Consider the following 17,861-nt stretch of genomic DNA (forward strand, 5'->3'; position numbering starts at 1 on the left):
AATAGGGTTGATTTTCATTGGTTCCCTCACATTTACAGTATAGAAGCAGAGGTCATTATTAGCTTAACATATCTTAACTTCAATTACTTTGTTGCCTTTTATTTTTTTTTTTTTTTGTTGCCTCACTTTTAAACACCTAAAGATAGGCAACTCTTCCGCATGTCCTGTGCAAGATAGTTTTTATCAGTTATTTCTAATCTCCACAATAACTCTTGAAGTGAGAGTTATCCCCATTTTGCAAATGAGTAAATTCTGCCTGAGCAAAGTCTATAAACTGTAAAATTAAGTAGAAGAATCCTGAATCCAAATGTAGTACATGATACATGCTTTTCTGTTCAGAAAACAGGTTCACCAAAGTTAAAGGGACACACCCACAAATCAAAACAAGTAACCAGACCTCCTTTCCACTGACATAAATCAGCAGAATCAAAGTAACACTGCTCTTCTTTTAAAAATAAATGTTTTCAAGATAAAAAAAAAAAACTTACCCCTACAATGTACTTCAAAAGGATGAAAGCAGTGGTACCCTAAATGCTCTAATGAATAGTACCACGTGTGAGTTTTCCCGAAGACTGTTAGACCGGGATTCCTCCCACCACCACTTGAAGACATGGTCCTCTCCCCGAGAATCTATACCCTGTAACAAAACCCACACCTGCCACACCGTGGTCAGACGGAACAATTGCAGTTGGCAGCGTGTTCGTGGGCCTCAACTGTCAGGCTTAGAGCAAGCGAGGGAGTACTTTTACGGTAAACTTTCTTTGCTCAGCTTCCAGGTGACGCACCCAGAGAGGCGGGGGCAAATGAAAATGCTCCCCTCTGCGATCACTTACCTGCTCTTGGGAGTCTTTTCTTGGGGCTCCGCTTCCCCGAAATTCACCGGGGGCACATCTGTGGATTCCGCTGGCTTCGGAGCAGAGGCTGCGGCAGGCTCCGGCGGCCTTGGAACCTCTTGTTCACGCTGGGAACTGGGGGCGGTGGAGGCCCTGGCGCCTGCTCCGGGCCTGACATTCGGCTTCACGCTAAGGCGTGCCCTGCGGAACATGGCGGAGCCAGGGGGCCCGGGGAGGCGGCCCCAGGGCCGCTCGCAGCCCCGAGCCCCGGCCGCTGCCCGCAGAGGGCTTTAGGAACTACGCCCTTCCCACAAAGCCACACCACCAGCCCAGCGGCCAGCTACCGCAATTTCGCGCCCCCGCCACCGCTCGGGATCTCCCGCCGCCGCCTCTTCTTCATGACCCTGCTACGCTAATAGCTAAGTTTTCTCCTATAGCTTGCTCCCCCGCCCTCGGAGAGCGCCGGAACTGATCGCGTCATCATCCAGCGCCGGAGAATGACGTACAGCGACGGGAGCCATGGTAACTGTCAACTAGGGAACCTGGGTTACCTGGGAACCGGAAATACTGAAAGAGAGACTTGTGGCAGTGTGCCCTTCCCTCTCCTGGGGTCCTTAGGAGTTGTTCAAAAGAGGAGAAGGAAGTAGTAAATCCCTCAGCCCACACTTTGATGGAAATTATTAAAATTGCTGGCCTTGGGACTTCCCTGATGATCCAATGATCCTATTGCAGAGGGCACTGGGTTCCATCCTTGGTTGGGCAAATAAGATCCCACCCGCCAGGTAGTGTAACCAAAAAATTCTTTTTAAACTACTGGCCATTTTTAGAGGGTCCTGTAGAACACTGTCTGTTCGTCAGCACATCTTAAGGCTTAAAAATTCTAAATTGAAGGGACTGCTCTGGTGGTCCAGTGGTTAAGAATTCTTGATCCAATGCAAGGTACATGGGTCTCATCCCTGGTGCGGGAACTAAGATTCCACACGCCAAGGGGCAACTAAGCCCCTGCACCACATCTATTGAGCCCACACTCTAGAGCCCACAAGCTGAACTCCTAAAGCCCTTGGGTCCTAGATCCTGTGCTCAGCAACAAGAAAAACCAGCACAATAACAACGTGCACAGCAAGTAGAGTAGCCCTGCCTTACCACAGCTAGAGAAAAAGCCCACCAGCTGCAACAAAGACCAGCACAGCTATAAACAAATAAACAAATAAGGCAAAAAATAAAGTTCTCAAAAAAATTCTAAATTGAGTAGAACATAGATTAGAAATTCAAGTGTGAAGAAATTGTAATAGTTAATTTCTAGGAAGGGAACCATGTTTCTGGGAAGTAAGTCACGGGAAGAACAACATTCACTGTATATCTTGTTTACTGTTTAACGTGAATATAATCTCTGTTCAAAAATTATTATAGTTAATGGGAATTCCCTGAAGGTCCAGTGGTTAGCACTCTGCACTTTCACTGCCAAGGGCACTGGTTTCATTGCTGGTCAGGGAACTAAGACCCCACAAACCTTGTGACACAGTGAAAAATTTAAAGAAATTTAAAAGTTACTATATTTAAACTTTGTAAATTAATGTGAACATTCTTAATATGCTTCAAGAGGGAGCAATAGAGAAATAAGCAAGGCATACTGGGTGGCAGAGAAAAATTCAAGTGAACAAGATAATTTAAGAATTATTAAATGCCATGAAAGAAATTTAAAGGAAATTATGACAGAGGTTAATGGGAGGCTGACTTACTCTGTGTAGGGTGGTTAGGGAAGTGCTCTATGATGAGAGAGAAAATGTCCAGAGAACAGGCTGAGACTGTAGACTGTGGGCCTGTGTTTGAACTGGTTATACAAGTGCCCTGACTCATAGGTGGAAAACAAAGACCTGACTTCCTTCTTAGAAGGAGAAGAAAATCCTACAAGAACATCTTATTACATTAACAACAAAATGTCAAAGGAATAAAATCCTGAACTGATTAAAGAGATTGCTAGTTCATCCAGAAACAGAGAGAAAAGAGACAAGTGTTTTTAAGAGTAGGAAAACAAGGCTGAAAAGTCAGAAGAGATTCCTTTAAGACTGGGAAGGAAATGAAGGTCTGATGTGGGCTCCCTCCAGTACTCTGGAGAGGGAACAAGACCTCAAACACACCTAAGAAATCTCAAGGACTTGATAAAAATAACCCCTGCTGAAGATATCTCAAGAATCTCGGAGCTACGGCCAGAACCATACAGCCTTGGACAGCATATTCTGGTATACACTGAAGACACCAGACCTTTCCCCAAGTGTCCTGTTGCACCTAAGAGTCTGTGGTATTCACACAATTCTGCAGGTAAAGAAGTAAATAATGACTAGGATTTAATTTCTCATTTGTAAAGGGATGGGAATAGAGTCAGATTCAATTTTACTATTTAAGATAAAATCATAAGATATGTTTACATATCAAAGTTGGTATAGTCTTAACAGTATTATAATTTTAAAAGTCCCCAGTTTTCTCTGGCAGACACACGTATTACTTGTATACATAGTATATATCATGTCTATCCCTGAAACTCAAAAACTACATTTGTAGCTGCAAAGAAAACACTCAATTAGACTCTTAAGACCACACACAGAAACAATTCTACCACTTAACTTTAATCCCAAACTCCCCTCCCTTCCTCTCTAGATGATCTCTTTATCTCTATAAAGAAAATCAATCTTTTCCCCTGTTCAAGTTACTGCAGAAGAGGACTCGAAGGAGAAACAGACACCTGCCCTGTAAGGAGACTGAGGAGGATGAGTGGGATCCAGGGATAGGGGTAAGCAGGACAGGCTCTGGGAGGTTGAAAGAATGATGACAATATAACTAACATGTGAGTACATTCCTGTGCTGGGCAATGAGCACTTCACATATACTCATTCGATGAGTGAAGGAGGTACAATTACCTCCCCAATTTTTAGGTAAGGAAGTGTTAATACAATGAAATGACATTCCCAAGTTCACACACCTACTCATTGGGAAAGCTGAGCTTTCAATATCCAGATATTCCACGTCCAGAACCCTCAGGTAGTTTTTATGAGGTGAAATAAAAATTGTTGAAGCTTGGTCATATATACTTAGAGGTCCATCATGGTATTTTCTATACCTTTGTATATATATGAAACCTTTCAAATAAATGACTGTAAAAAAAAATAGGGTGATTTTAGGGTGTCCAGACAAACTCTACACATTTCTCAGTTTGTCATAGAGAAATAGACAAAGAAAATAAGCACCAAGCATCTACACATCTGTTTCTAGCAATGGTAGATGCTCCATGGCTTTTATGTAAGTTTAAGGTTCAGTTCAGTCGCTCAGTCATGTCTGACTCTTTGCGACCCCATGAATCGCAGCACGCCAGGCCTCCCTGTCCATCACCAACTCCCAGAGTATACCCAAACTCATGTCCATTGAGTTGGTTATGCCATCCAACCATCTTATCCTCTGTCGTCCCCTTCTCCTCCCACCTTCAACTTTCCCAGCATCAGGGTCTTTTCAAATGAGTCAGTTCTTCGAATCAGGTAGCCAAAGTAATGGAGTGTCAGCTTCAACATCAGTCCTTCCAATGAACACCCAGGACTGATCTCCTTTAGGATGGACTGGTTGGATCTCCTTGCAGTCCAAGTGATGTTCAAAAGTGTTCTCTAACACCACAGTTCAAAAGCATCAATTCTTCAGCGCTCAGCTTTCTTTACAGTCCAACTCTCACATCCATACATGACTACTGCAAAAACCACAGCCTTGACTAGACGGACCTTTGTTGGTAAAGTAATGTCTCTGCTTTTTAATGTGCTGTCTAGGTTGGTCATAACTTTTATTCTCGGCTATTTTGAATTGATGATAAGACTGCATTCCCTAACATTCTCTCCCCATCACACAACCCAAGCACAGATCCACAGAACTCTAAAGTACTATCCACCGTGACAAATGGGAAATGAAGAGACTTGAGAGTCCTTTTTAAATTTGAACCTCACTTCTACCAGTCCCTACTTATTAGGTCTGCGCTTCTGGTCTCAGAGTCTCAGGCTCCTCTTTCCTAAAATGAATTTTTTTTTTTTTTCCCCTAAAATGAAAATTAAGCCTACCTTGGGCTTCCCTGGTGGCTCAAATGGTAAAGAATCCGCCTGCAATGTGGGAGACCTGGATTCGATCCCTGGGTTGGGAAGATCGCCTGGAGGAGGGTATGGCAACCCGCTCCAGTGTTCTTGCCTGGAGAATCCCATGGCAGTCCCTGAGGTCGCAGAGTCGGCCACGACTGAACAACTAAGCACCGCACAGCACAAGCCTACCTTGCAGGCTTGGTGCGTGAATAAAGAAGGAAAATACGTAAACAGCCAACATCGCCTTTCACAATTAACCTTCAACCTGTTCGGTCCCCCTTCTCTCCGTTCGGCCTCTACAATGGGATGCGGGAGACAACAACAAAAACTAATGTTCTTTGTCGAAAAAGTTATGGATACTGTTGTGTTTACGTCTTCACCAAAAATACGGGGGCTAGTGAAGCCCCAGTGCCCCGGATACAGGGGTGGGAAATCGGCACACGCTTATAACTCTCTCAGACTCAAGGAGCCGCTTTCAGGACGCTACCAAACTTGCACGGCCGAAGGGACCCCTGAGACCGACCTCCGGTGCCACTCCCGCAGCTGCGGCTTGGGCGCCCCCCAGAGCACGGCCCCGCCCTCCTGGCCGCGCACGCGCAGGCGCTCGCCGGCCACGCCGGCGGCTGTTGTCGGCTCTCGGTGGGCGGGGCCGCCGGCAGAGCACAGGCGTATCCCGGGGGGGCTCGGTCTTCCAGATCAACGCTTGGGCACGGCGGCTGAGCGTGCGAGGCGGTCGTTGCTTTTCCGAGTCATTCTCTCCCAGGCTCGGTCCGGTTGTCATCATGGCCCGTGAGTATGCGGACCGGTAGGGAAAGCGGCGGGGAGTGTCCTGCGAGGAAGTCGAGCTTCGCGGCGCGGCGGGCGAGGAGGCAGGGGCGGGCTGGTGAAACCCCTTTGGTCTAGCAGCTACGCGGACCAGGCTTTTAGTCCGCGGAGGGAGAGGGGCGATTGAGTCTGGTCCGGCCTGAAAGGTCTGGCAGGTAGGTGTCTGCCTCACAGGTGCGAGTTGACACGTAAGGAACCCCTCCCCGGAGGTGAGGTGTGTGGAGGAGATCCCTGGGAGCGAGGTCCTAGGTCTGGAGGTGGTTTATGCTGGTACTTAATACTTAAAGTCCTGAAGCCTAATGAGCACAGGGTCTCCTCCCTAGTTCTTTGTTTGGCCCTGGAAGGTACTGTCTTGGAAACATCTGTATTTGCTCGCTTAACAGTTGAATTACAATGGGCCAACTTAAGCAAGGGCTTCTCTGGTGGCTAAGCGGTAAAGAACCCGCCTGCCAATACAGGAGATGCAGGCTCGATCCCTGGGTCTGGAAGATCCCCTGGAGAAGGAAATGGCAACCCACTCCAGTATTCTTGCGTGGGAAATCCCATGAACAGAGGAGCCTGGCGGGCTACAGTCCAAGGGGGTCGCAAAAGAAATAGGACACGACTGAGCGACTAAAAACAACAAAATGTGTGCGAGATATGATCTGTGGTGTGGATCTTTCTCTCTTCATCTCAAAAAGCCAGACCTTTTTAGGATACTGGCCCATATAGACAGACCATTGGAATGCCTTTTTTAAGAGGTCTGGTATTTATAGTAAGTGAGCACCTTAACGGGTACCATAATATTGTTAAGAACTTAAGTGTTTACCTTTAAGCTTCCTCCTTGTCGTCAGATCCCTAAACACCTTTGCATGCAGTAGGCTGCTGGCTCATCTCTTCAAAAGCAAACTTCAGATCCTTTTAAATAAGAGCCTTAGAATGGAATTATTAATTTTGGAGATGGAAAAATAACATGGCTATTTCTCTTTGTAGGTGGAAATCAACGAGAACTTGCCCGCCAGAAAAACATGAAGAAATCCCAGGAAATTAGTAAGGGGAAAAGAAAAGAGGATAGCCTGACTACCTCTCAGAGGAAGCAGCGGTAAGTGATACTGAAGGAATTCTCAAGTCACAGAAGTTTTCATTTTTGAAGAATGGAAAGCAGTTTTTAAGTTCTTAGTAGAATGAGGCCTAACCTGCAGGAACAGGTAACAGCTGCCCATCGGTTATGTGCCAATCATACTAAAACTATGTGAGATAGTCATTATCCCAACTCATAGATGAAGAATTTGAAGCTCTCAAGCTATAATTTGTCTTGCAGAGAATTTCATTCAACTCCACAACAACCGTAAGAATTTCGTTTAGCTTCTGTGTGCAAAGAATTGTTAGGTGCTAAGGATAAACATTTTCAAAGCAGACATCCTACCTCTACTTGTCTGTATGACAGGTCACCAATTATATTGATAACTCTTTTGAGAGAGCCACAAAGTATATGTAGTTATATCTTCAGAAGCCACTGACTTGGAGAGAATGCAGATGTACAGCCTTGATATATGACTATAAATGACAAATAGTATAAAGTTGCTACAGAAATACTCTAACACTACAGCTTAAGGGTTTTTTTAGGAAAATCATTCATTTTTCTAAAAAAAAAAGTTAGCGAAATTTTATTCTAAAATCAAATTTTGTTGTCCATGTGAAACTTGGAGATCAGGTGAATAATTGATGGCACAGGCTTCATCATGGCTTCTCTGCGGTCCTCAAGCCTGGCTACACATTAGAACCACCTGGGAAACATCGACGTCTGCTCAAACCTATGTTTGAGCACCCAGTCCTGATTTAATTGGTCTGGGGTTGGATATTAAAAGGTGCTTTAGGGAGACTTCTGTGGTGGTCCAGTGGCTAAGACTCTGTGCTGGTCCTGGAATTAAGATCCTGTATGCCACCATTCTGCATAGCCCCCCAAAAGGTGCTCTAGGTAGTACATTTTATTATACTTAAGTTAAACCTGATTTTAAAAGTTCCCTAGGTGATTCTGATATACAGCCAGAGTTTAATGAGGTTGAATCCCTTAATTACCACTTCACACTGTCTTTCTATGACATTTATTGTTAAGTGATAAGCTTTGCTTTAAATTTGCTTAGCTAGGAGTAGAGCTGAACCAATCAGTGGAGTGGTACAGGTCAGTAACCCTGAAATAATATTTTTGTTGGGAAATCGAGTACAGCTTGGCTTAGTGATAGCCACTGCTTAATGACTACCCACTATTTACAAAGCTCTCTGCTAGGTGCTCTATATTAACCTCTATTCATTCCAATCCTGAAAAGTAGTAGTAGCCTCAATGCAAGCCATGAGAGATTGAGGCTCTGAATGTCAATAACACTACTAGTGTCATACAGCAGACACAGCAGAGTTTGGTCACAAACAGAAAATAACTTTTTATTCAGGATACCTCATTTTTTGGGTAACTGTCTTGTTTTTCCTTCCTTCTCATTCTTTATTTTTGCTATTGGCTTTACAGAAATGTCTTAATGACATGGACAGAGCTACTCATCCTGAACTAAAAGCTAATATTAAATATGCAGTGACAATATAGTAAAGAGCCTAGACTTTGAAACTGGACAAACCTTGGTTTTTATGTGATTTGAGGCAGATGAGTTAGCTCTAAGCCTTTAACTTTTAAACCTGAAACATAAAGACAATAACTCAAAGTTGTTGTGGGATTTAATTCAGAGCCAACAAAGTGCCTGGCACATTGGAGCTGTTGAATATATAGTGATTTAATATGTTTTTAATATGGGCTCATGGACCATCCTGCCCAGGTAGTTTGGTCTTAGTTCACAGTACTTGCAGGTTCAACCAGAGACACAAAGGGTTAAGAATATGCCCTGAATATCCTGCTGGAGTATAATCCATTTTTCATCACTAGCTATTTGGCTTTTGGCTTGTAAGAAACTGAATTGCTTAATATAATGACATCTATGTCCTAATCCTAGGCATCACTTAAGATATCTAGAACACTTCAGAAATGCCCCTTTCATGAAAAAATTTAGTGAATTAACTGTGTTGACAATCAAGAATAATCACCATTATTTCTGCATATAACTGCCTCATGTCAAATGATGTGTATATGTGTGGTATATATGAAACATTAGGACACACACACATACCTGAGTACAAATTGTATTCAAAATAAGACCTGACTTCAAAGAATTTCCGTTCTTTGCCTTCCCATTCCATCTCCAGCCATGAAAATGGAAAGACGTGAAATTGTATATCTTCTTTTTAATTGTCTTCTAAGATACTGAATGTATTATTATAGAATACAAGGGAGAACATAGTTTTTCTATAACGACTTATAGCCTTTTTCCCCATTATAGGGACTCTGAGATCATGCAACAAAAGCAGAAGGCAGCCAATGAGAAGAAGTCTATGCAAACAAGAGAAAAATAATGACTATCTGGAAAACCTGGGTGCTACTGCTAACTAGGTGTATCATAAGCTCTATGATCAAGATTTTGTAGAGTGAACAGTCAGTACATATGTTATATCCTTATAAAACTATTTTAAACTTTTCCTTCCAACCTGACTTAGTGTGATGTTTCAGAACCATTCTTCAAAGAATAAAACACTAACCATGCATATGACATATTGGTGAACATTATTTTTTTTTATCAGCAGTGAGCATTTATATAATTTATTAGAAAGGTAATATGATCAGGTAATAGAATCTTGTATACAAGTCTAGAATCTTTGCCATAAACTTTGTTAAAGTAGATCTTTAAAGTCTACTTTATAATAATAGTATAATAGTTTCTATATAGCATATACTAATATATATAACATAGTATAACAGAATTTAAGATACATTTATCTAATTTTGCTTTGTAATCAACTAGTTTGCTTGAAGAATTTACAAAATAGTGCAAACAACTTGGAACAACAACGAAAAGAGGGTAAACTAAATGAAGCCTCAGTAAGAACTCTACTTAGCGCTTTAAAATTTTCTGGAATAAGTGCCTTTTTTAAAGGCTTTTTTTTGGGGGGGGCAAAATTAGGGTCACAGCAAAATTTATTAGCTTTCTGGTATACTCCCTGGCCTTACTCATGCATAGCCTCCCCGTTACAAGCATCCCCAGCCAGAGTGGTACCTTTCTTATAACTAATGAACCTACATTGACACATCATTATCACCCAAAGTACAGAGTTTACATTAGGATTCACTCTTAGTGTTCTAAGAGTGCCTCTTTTTTTATGGATAAGTTAATATTGTTTGATTGCAGTCTAATTGTTTCCACGTGTAAGTGAAACTCTATGGTATTTGTCTTTGACTTACTTTAAGTGTAATTCCTACCAAGTCCATGTACATTGTTGCAAATGGCAAAATTTCTTTTTTTTTTAAATCACTGAGTAGTATTTAATTGTGTGTATGTGTGAATCTGTACACACATATATACCACATCTTCTTTATCCATTCATCTGTTGATGGGACACCAGATTGCTTCCATATCTTAGCTATTGTAAATAATGCTGCTGTGCACATTGGGGTGCATGCATGTTTTCATTTTCTCCAGATACTGTAAAGAGTGTTATTGCTGGATCATATGGTAGTTCTAGTTTTAGTTTTTTAAGGATCTTCCATGGTGTTTTCCACAGTGGCTATACCAATTTACATACCCACCAACAGTGTACAAGTGTTCCCTTTTCTCCACGTCCTATGTTTTATGTTTTTGATATATCTTTTTATTTTATGCATTACTTAGCTTCTAAGTATAGTTTTAGTTGCTTTTGTCTTTTAACCTTCATACTAGCTTTTTACTGGCTGATCCACTGCCTTTATTATATATATATGCCAAATTTAATCTGTTCTGAGACTCTTCAAAAATTTGTAATTTGATTTTAAATTTGGAAATACATTAACTTAGAGAAACTGACATTTGAAACCTCACTCTATTCTGAAGTAAACATGCATATTTATTGCAAGAAGAATGAAAATATCATGAAGTGATGAATAACTTTAAAGTATTACTCAAATACTTGATTTTTCACATCATACAATCCAGGTTTTTACTAATCATCAATTACATCTACCACTACATGAATGGACAGATCTTTAAGAGTTCACCTAACATCTTAATGATGTTCTAGTGATCTTGAACCAGATCTGGTTCTAGGTCATTTACCAATGGTACCAACTATAAACACTGTGGAATCCTAAGTGTCTCTAATATGAATAAGGCAAACGTGTTTTAGCCTGAGTTATCTTCATATTAACACAGATTTTCAGTAAAATAAAGCTGTGTTCTATTGTGGGGGTTATCTTTCGTCTTCAAAACGTTATATGATGGTGGAACTTCCCTAGTGGTCCAGTGGTTAAAGGTCTGCACTTCCAATGCCAGGGGCATGGATTTGATCCCTGGCCAGGAAACTTAAGATCCCACATACCACATGGTTAAAAAAAAAAAAAAACAACTTTATATGATGGTGCACACAAGGTCAAAAGGATTACAACAGCTTAAGTTACATTCCAATAAAAGATATAATGAAGACTGATTGTACCACAAAGATTGTTTATGAGTCTGATTTCTGTAATTCTATCTCCAGAATTTCTTTAGAGTGATAAGCCTTGAGTCCAAAGAGCTTGTTATGCTTGAAGCCACATCCTTCCTTTTTTTTTTTTTTGTGGCGAAACTGTGTGGCATGCAGCAGGATCCTGGTTCCCTGACCAGGAATCAAACCCACTCCCTCTGCAGTGGAAGGGTAGAGTCCCAACCACTGGACCACCAGGTAAGTCCCCCTTTATTTCCTTTTTAAAAAAATGAATAATTTTCATGTCTAAAATATCCTGTGTAGAGGAATGACTTTAGACTTTTCAAAAGTCTATTCTTGAGACTTCCTTGCTGGTACAGTGGTTAAGACTCTGAGCTTCCAAAGTGGGCAGGGGTAGCGGGGTAGGGATTGTTTGACCCCTGGTCAGGGAACTAGTAAACAGTAAAAAATCTGCCTGAAATACAGGAGACCCCGGTTCGATTACTGGGTCAGGAAGATTCTCTGGAGAAGGGAATGGCAACCCGCTCCAGTATTCTTGCCTGGAGAATTCCATGGACAGAGAAGCCTGGTAGGCTACAGTTCACGGGGTCACAAAGAGCTGGACACGACTGAGTGACTAACACGTCACTTCAGGGAACTAAGATCCCACAGGCCTCAAAGCATGGCAATAAATAAATAATTAAAAGTTAATTCTCAAAAATCTAGAGAAAATTTCCATCTTCAAAAGAACACAGCTATTGATAAGGAAGATTTCTAGGTTGTAGTTAATCATTAAAATTTAAACCAAAACAATGTTTTTTGATTAATTTTTATGGCACTTCCTTGAATGAATTCATTGTTCAAAGTACTTGATCTTTTTAATCTTTTTAAAATTTTGAGGTAATTATAAATTCATATAAAATTGTAAAGAATAAGAGAAATCCTGTGTATTTTTTTTTTGACCATGCCTTATGGCCTGTGGAATGATTTATATATATACATATATATGTATACATACATACATATATATATATATATACACATACATATATACATATATATAACTATGTAACTATGTATATAATTAATTATTTTTGGTTCTGTGGGGTTTTGTGGCTGTCGGCTGTTCTCTGGTTGCGGTGAGCAGGGGTTACGCTCCAGTTGTGTGCAGGCTTCTCATTGCGGGGGCTTCTCTTGTTGCAGAGCATAGGCTCTAGGGCTTCAGGTAGTTGTGGCGAACAGGCTTAGTTGCTCGGCAGCATGTGGAATCTTCCTGGGCCAGGCCTCAAACAAGTACTAGAGATACCAAGGGAACGTTTCATGCAAAGATGGGCACAATAAAGGACAGAAACAGTATGGACACAACAGAAGCAGAAGATATTAAGAAGAGGTGGCAAGAATACACAGAACTATACAAAAAAGATCTTCATGACACAGATAACCATGATGGTGTGATCACTCACCTAGAACCAGACATCCTGGAATGTGAAGTCAAGTGGGCCTTAGGAGGCATCACTATGAACAAAGCTAGTGAAGGTGATGGAATTCCAGTTGAGCTATTTCAAATCCTAAAAGATGATGCTGTGAAAGTGCTGCACTCAATATGCCAGCAAATTTGGAAAATTCAGCAGTGGCCACAGGACTGGAGAAGGTCAGTTTTCATTCCAATCCCAAAGAAAGGCAATGCCAAAGAATCGGCAAACTACCGCACAATTGTACTCATCTCACATGCTAGTAAAGTAATGCTCAAAATTCTCCAAGTCAGGCTTCAACAGTATGTGAACTGTGAACTTCCAGATGTTCAGGCTGGAAAAGGCAGAGGAACCAGAGATCAAATTGTCAACATCCGTTGGATCATCGAAAAAGCAAGAGAGTTCCAGAAAAACATCTACTTCTGTTTTATTGACTATGCCAAAGCCTTTGACTGTGTGGATCACAACAAACTGGAAAATTCTTCAAGAGATGGGAATACCAGACCACCTTACCGCCCTCCTGAGAAAGCTGTATGCACGTCAAGAAGCAACACTTAAAAATGGACATGGAATAACAGACTGGTTCCAAATAGGGAAAGGAGTACATCAAGCTTGTATACTGTCACCCTGCTTATTTAACTTATATGCAGAGTATTCCATGTGAAATGCCAGGCTGGATGAAGCACAAGCTGGAATCAAGATTGCTGGGAGAAATACCAATAACCTCAGATACGCAGATGACACCACTCTTATGGCAGAAAGCGAAGAACTAAAGAGCCTCTTGATCAAAGTGAAAGAGGAGAGTGAAAAAGTTGGCTTAAAACTCAACATTCAGAAAACTAAGATCATGGCATCTGGTCCCATCACTTCATGGCAAATAGATGGGGAAACAGTGGAAACAGTGAGAGACTTTATTTTGGGGGGCTCCAAAATCACTGCAGATGGTGATTGCAGCCATAAAATTAAAAGAGGCTTGCTCCTTGGAAGAAAAGCTATGACCAACCTAGACAGCATATTAAAAAGCAGAGACATTACCAACAAAGGTCCGTCTAGTCAAAGCTATGGTTTTTCCAGTGTTTATGTATGGATGTGAGAGTTGGACTGTGAAGAAAGCTGAGTGCCGAAAAATTGGTGCTTTTGAACTGTGGTGTTGGAGAAGAGTCTTAAGAGCCCCTTGGACAGCAAGGAGATCTAAGCAATCCATCCTAAAGATCAGTCCTGGGTGTTCATTGGAAGGACTGATGCTGAAGTTGAAACTCCAGTACTTTGACTACCTGACACAAAGAACTGACTCATTTGAAAAGACCTGATGCTGGGAAAGATTGAAGGTAGGACGAGAAGGGGACAAAAGAGGATGAGATGGTTGGATGGCATCACCAACTCGATAGACATGAGTTTGAGCAAGTTTCGGGAATTCGTGATGGACAGGGAAGCCCAGAGTGCTACAGTCCATGGGGTTGCAAAGAGTCTGACATGACTAAGTGGCTGAACTATGAGGGATTGAACCTGTGTCCCCTGTATTGGCAGGCATATTCTCATCCCCTGGACCACCACGCAAGTCCTGTTATGTCCATTTTTATAGATTTTATGGAAACTGAGGTTTTGGTTAAGGACTTTCCCCAAAGTCACCCATCTAGTTAGTGGCAGGTTAAGAATATGAATCTAAGAAGACTGAATTCTGAGCTTCCAGAGTTTGGACATTTGTTTATGTTTATTGGCTCTTTTGTTTTTTTCTTCTATGACTAGCTTACTTTGCTGTTTTTTGTATTTGACAAAGCTTTTTTTATATATAGTAAAGAATATTCAATTTTCTTGTTACAAATATTTTCTAAACTATTGTTTATCCTTTCATTTTACTTACATCACTTTTGTCAAGAGTTGTTATTTACATGATCAAATGCCTAGTTTCTTTTTTTAATTGAAGTAGAGTTGATTTATAATGTGTTAGTTTCAGGTGTATAGCAAAGTGATTCAGTTATACATACATATATGTATATTTATTTTAGATTCTTTTCCCTCATAGCTTATTACAAAATACTGAGTTCCATAGTTCCCTGTGCTATACAATAGGTCTGTACTCATTATCTATTTTACATCTAGTAGGGTGTATATGTTAATTCCAAAATCCTAATTTATCTCTCCCACCCCCTATCCCCTTGGATAACCATAAATTTGTTTCCTATGTCTGTGGGTCTATTTCTGTTTTGTATATAAGTTTCTTTATATCTTTTTCTCTTAGATTCCACATGTAAGCAATATTACATGATATCTTTCTCTGGCTTACTTCACTTAGTACAATAACTCTAGGTCTATCCACATTGCTGTCAATGACAGCAATGACATTGCTTCCATGTCTTAGCTATTGTAAATAGTGCTCCAGTGATTATTGGGATGCATGTATCTTTTTGAATTATGATTTTCTCCAGATATATGCCCAGGAGTGGGATTACAGGGTTATGTGATAGTTCTATTTTTAGTTTTTTAACGAACCTCCATACTCTTCTCCATGGTGGCTGTAGCAATTTACATTCCCACCAGTAGTGTAGGAGGTTCCCTTCTCTCCACACTCTCTCCAGCATTTATTTGTAGGCTTTTTGGTGATGGCCATTCTGACTGATATGAGGTGATATCTCATTGTAATTTTAATTTAAATGTGTAGTTTCTTTACTAACTCAAGATGCAGACTGACAACCAGCAGACTTGTCCTGACATGTTAAACATTTTTACTGTGAACTTGAATGCCTTTGTTTAGGATGGGAAGTAGGTGGAGTGAGTGGGGGTGCAGAGATAGAGGGATAGTGTTGAGTTAACTGATTACAGTACCCAGCACCCCTTATTGCTTACTCCTCTTTAACTCATCTCCTTTACCTGCCTGACCCCCAAAATGTATTTGAGTTTTCAGTCCTTGCATAGTTTCTTATTTCTGTTTTAAAATCTCCCCCATCCCAAAGGTTACTTTATAAAAAGTCATCTAGAATGTATTTTGGTATATGATGTGAGGGAAATGAATCCAAACTTTACATACTGGATGAGTGATTATATCTGTCATTTATGAATTATGCTACTATCTGTCCTTAATATCATTCAAATATTCTTCCAAAACATCCTTTGCAATTTTCAACTTTCTGCTGCTTTAATAGTAAGCATTCTTGTACACAAATCACTGACACATCTCTGATATCCTGATCTATCCTTCAGATAGACTCTGAAGATAAAGTAAAGGTGAGGAACTAATTGGTTTTGGTCTTTGGTTTATTGGCTGTTCTACATGACAATACCGATATATATTACCCTAAGTCCAATATCACTGCAGATGGTGATTGCAGCCATGAAATTAAAAGATGCTTACTCCTTGGAAGGAAAGTTATGACCAACCTAGACAGCATATTAAAAAGCAGAGACATTACTTTATCAACAAAGGTCCGTCTAGTCAAGGCTATGGTTTTTCCAATGGTCATGTATGGATGTGAGAGCTGGACTGTGAAGAAAGCTGAGCGCCAAAGAATTGATGCTTTTGAACTGTGGTGTTGGAGAAGACTCTTGAGAGTCCCTTGGACTGCAAGGAGATCCAACCAGTCCACCCTAAAGGAGATCAATCCTGGGTGTTCATTGGAAGGACTGATGTTGAAGCTGAAACTCCAATACTTTGGCCACCTGATGCGAAGAGTTGACTCATTGGAAAAGACCCTGATGCTAGGAAAGATTGAGGGCAGGAGGAGAAGGGGATGACAGAGGATGAGATGGCTGGATGGCATCACCGACTCAATGGACATGGGTTTGAGTGGACTCCGGGAATTGGTGATGGACAGGGAGGCCTGGCGTGCTGTGGTTCATGGGGTCACAAAGAGACGGACACGACTGAGCGACTGAACTGAATTGAACTGAAGTGGAAACTTGTTCACTAATCATTTGAGTCACTTACTTGATCATGGCAAGTTCCAAGATTCATCGAATGTAGGTTTTTAGTGTGAAAATTCCATATGCACAAAGACTGGTTCCAGTTCATGAAGTTAAATTTTTTTCTTCTAAGATTTATTTTATAAACATGTATGAAAAGTTCTACATTATTGTTGGTCAGATTACAGAACAATCTGCCTTGAAGCCAGTATACAGTTTTCAAGATCATCAGAGACACTGTTCTTTTAGTTCTTCAAAGAAAATGGTTTGACTTGTTTTACTTCTTGTTATGTAAGATTTAAAAGTATATACATATACATCAACTTATTTGTGCAGTGATTAATCTATGAAGCCATGATTTACTGTTAATGTTAACCCACACCATCTGTTGGCATTTCACGATAACTTGAAAACAGCTCCAGTGACAAAGGGAAGGCAACTTTAGGCAAAAGAGCTGTTGCTGGGAAAGAGTTATTTCTTTCAACAGCCGCCTTTGGACTACTGTCACTTTCATCACCAACTAGATTAGATGCTAAGAAATGGCCCAGCAGTCCCTCTTCAGTTCCTTTTCACCATAAGGGTGGTGTCATCTGCATATCTGAGGTTATTGATACTTCTCTTGGCAATCTTGATTCCAGCTTGTGCTTCATTCAGCCTGGCATTTCACATGATACAAGTTAAATAAGTTAAATAAGCAGGGTGACAATATACAGCCTTGACGTACTCCTTTTCCCAATTTGCAACCAGTCCATTGTTCCATGTCCGTTTCTAAGTGTTGCTTCTTGACGCATATACAGATTTCTCAGGAGGCAGGTAAGGTGGTCTGGTATTCCCATCTCCTTAAGAATTTTCCACAGTTTGTGTTGATGAACAGAGCCAAAGGCTTTGGCATAGTCAATAAAGCGGATGTTTTTCTGGAACTCTCTTGCTTTTTCGATGACCCAATGGGTGTTGACAATTTGATCTCTGGTTCCTCTGCCTTTTCTAAATCCAGCTTGAACATCTGGAGGTCTACTTAATGAAATTCTTTCTCATGCAAGCGCAATTTATACATCTGTGAATAACCTTCCTCTAGTAGACTAGCCTGCTGACAGAAGTGCCAGAGCTGGGTTGGGTTCCCACAATTCATTGATTTACCAAACACTTTTTAGGCATCACTTATTCTGAACTGGCCTCATGAGAAGAACAGAAATAAAACATGAAGACACTTGCTCACAGGG

The 17,861-nt window shown here is 40.9% G+C and overlaps 2 protein-coding genes across 3 annotated transcripts in view; one reads left to right on the forward strand and one right to left on the reverse strand.

The window, feature by feature from the left end:
• Nucleotides 1–1,261, reverse strand: part of BDP1 (B double prime 1, subunit of RNA polymerase III transcription initiation factor IIIB) — an 80,513-nt gene extending 79,252 nt beyond the window's left edge. Inside the window, exon 1 of one of the 2 annotated variants that reach the window (XM_061129592.1) lies at nucleotides 834–1,261. In XM_061129592.1, coding sequence (XP_060985575.1) covers nucleotides 834–1,045 — 212 coding nt within the window. In that variant the 5' untranslated portion in view covers nucleotides 1,046–1,261. The remainder of the gene's footprint in view (nucleotides 1–833) is intronic. The other variant, XM_061129591.1, reaches the window with a different exon arrangement.
• Nucleotides 1,262–5,565: 4,304 nt separating this feature from the next.
• On the forward strand, nucleotides 5,566–9,390 carry LOC133046682 (small EDRK-rich factor 1). The gene is made up of 3 exons (XM_061129594.1): nucleotides 5,566–5,728; nucleotides 6,737–6,845; nucleotides 9,124–9,390. The coding sequence occupies exons 1-3, from the start codon at nucleotides 5,722–5,724 to the stop codon at nucleotides 9,194–9,196; spliced, it is 189 nt and encodes a 62-aa protein (XP_060985577.1). The 5' UTR covers nucleotides 5,566–5,721; the 3' UTR covers nucleotides 9,197–9,390.
• Nucleotides 9,391–17,861: the final 8,471 nt, after the last annotated feature.

This window comes from Dama dama, chromosome 25, assembly GCF_033118175.1.
Source record: "Dama dama isolate Ldn47 chromosome 25, ASM3311817v1, whole genome shotgun sequence".
In the NCBI taxonomy this organism is placed as follows: domain Eukaryota; kingdom Metazoa; phylum Chordata; class Mammalia; order Artiodactyla; family Cervidae; genus Dama; species Dama dama.

Excerpts from the sequence above, each read along its gene's own strand:
- LOC133046682 (XM_061129594.1), top strand. Across the intron at positions 6,846-9,123 it reads ACCTCTCAGAGGAAGCAGCG|GGACTCTGAGATCATGCAAC; the intron begins GTAAGTGATACT and ends TCCCCATTATAG.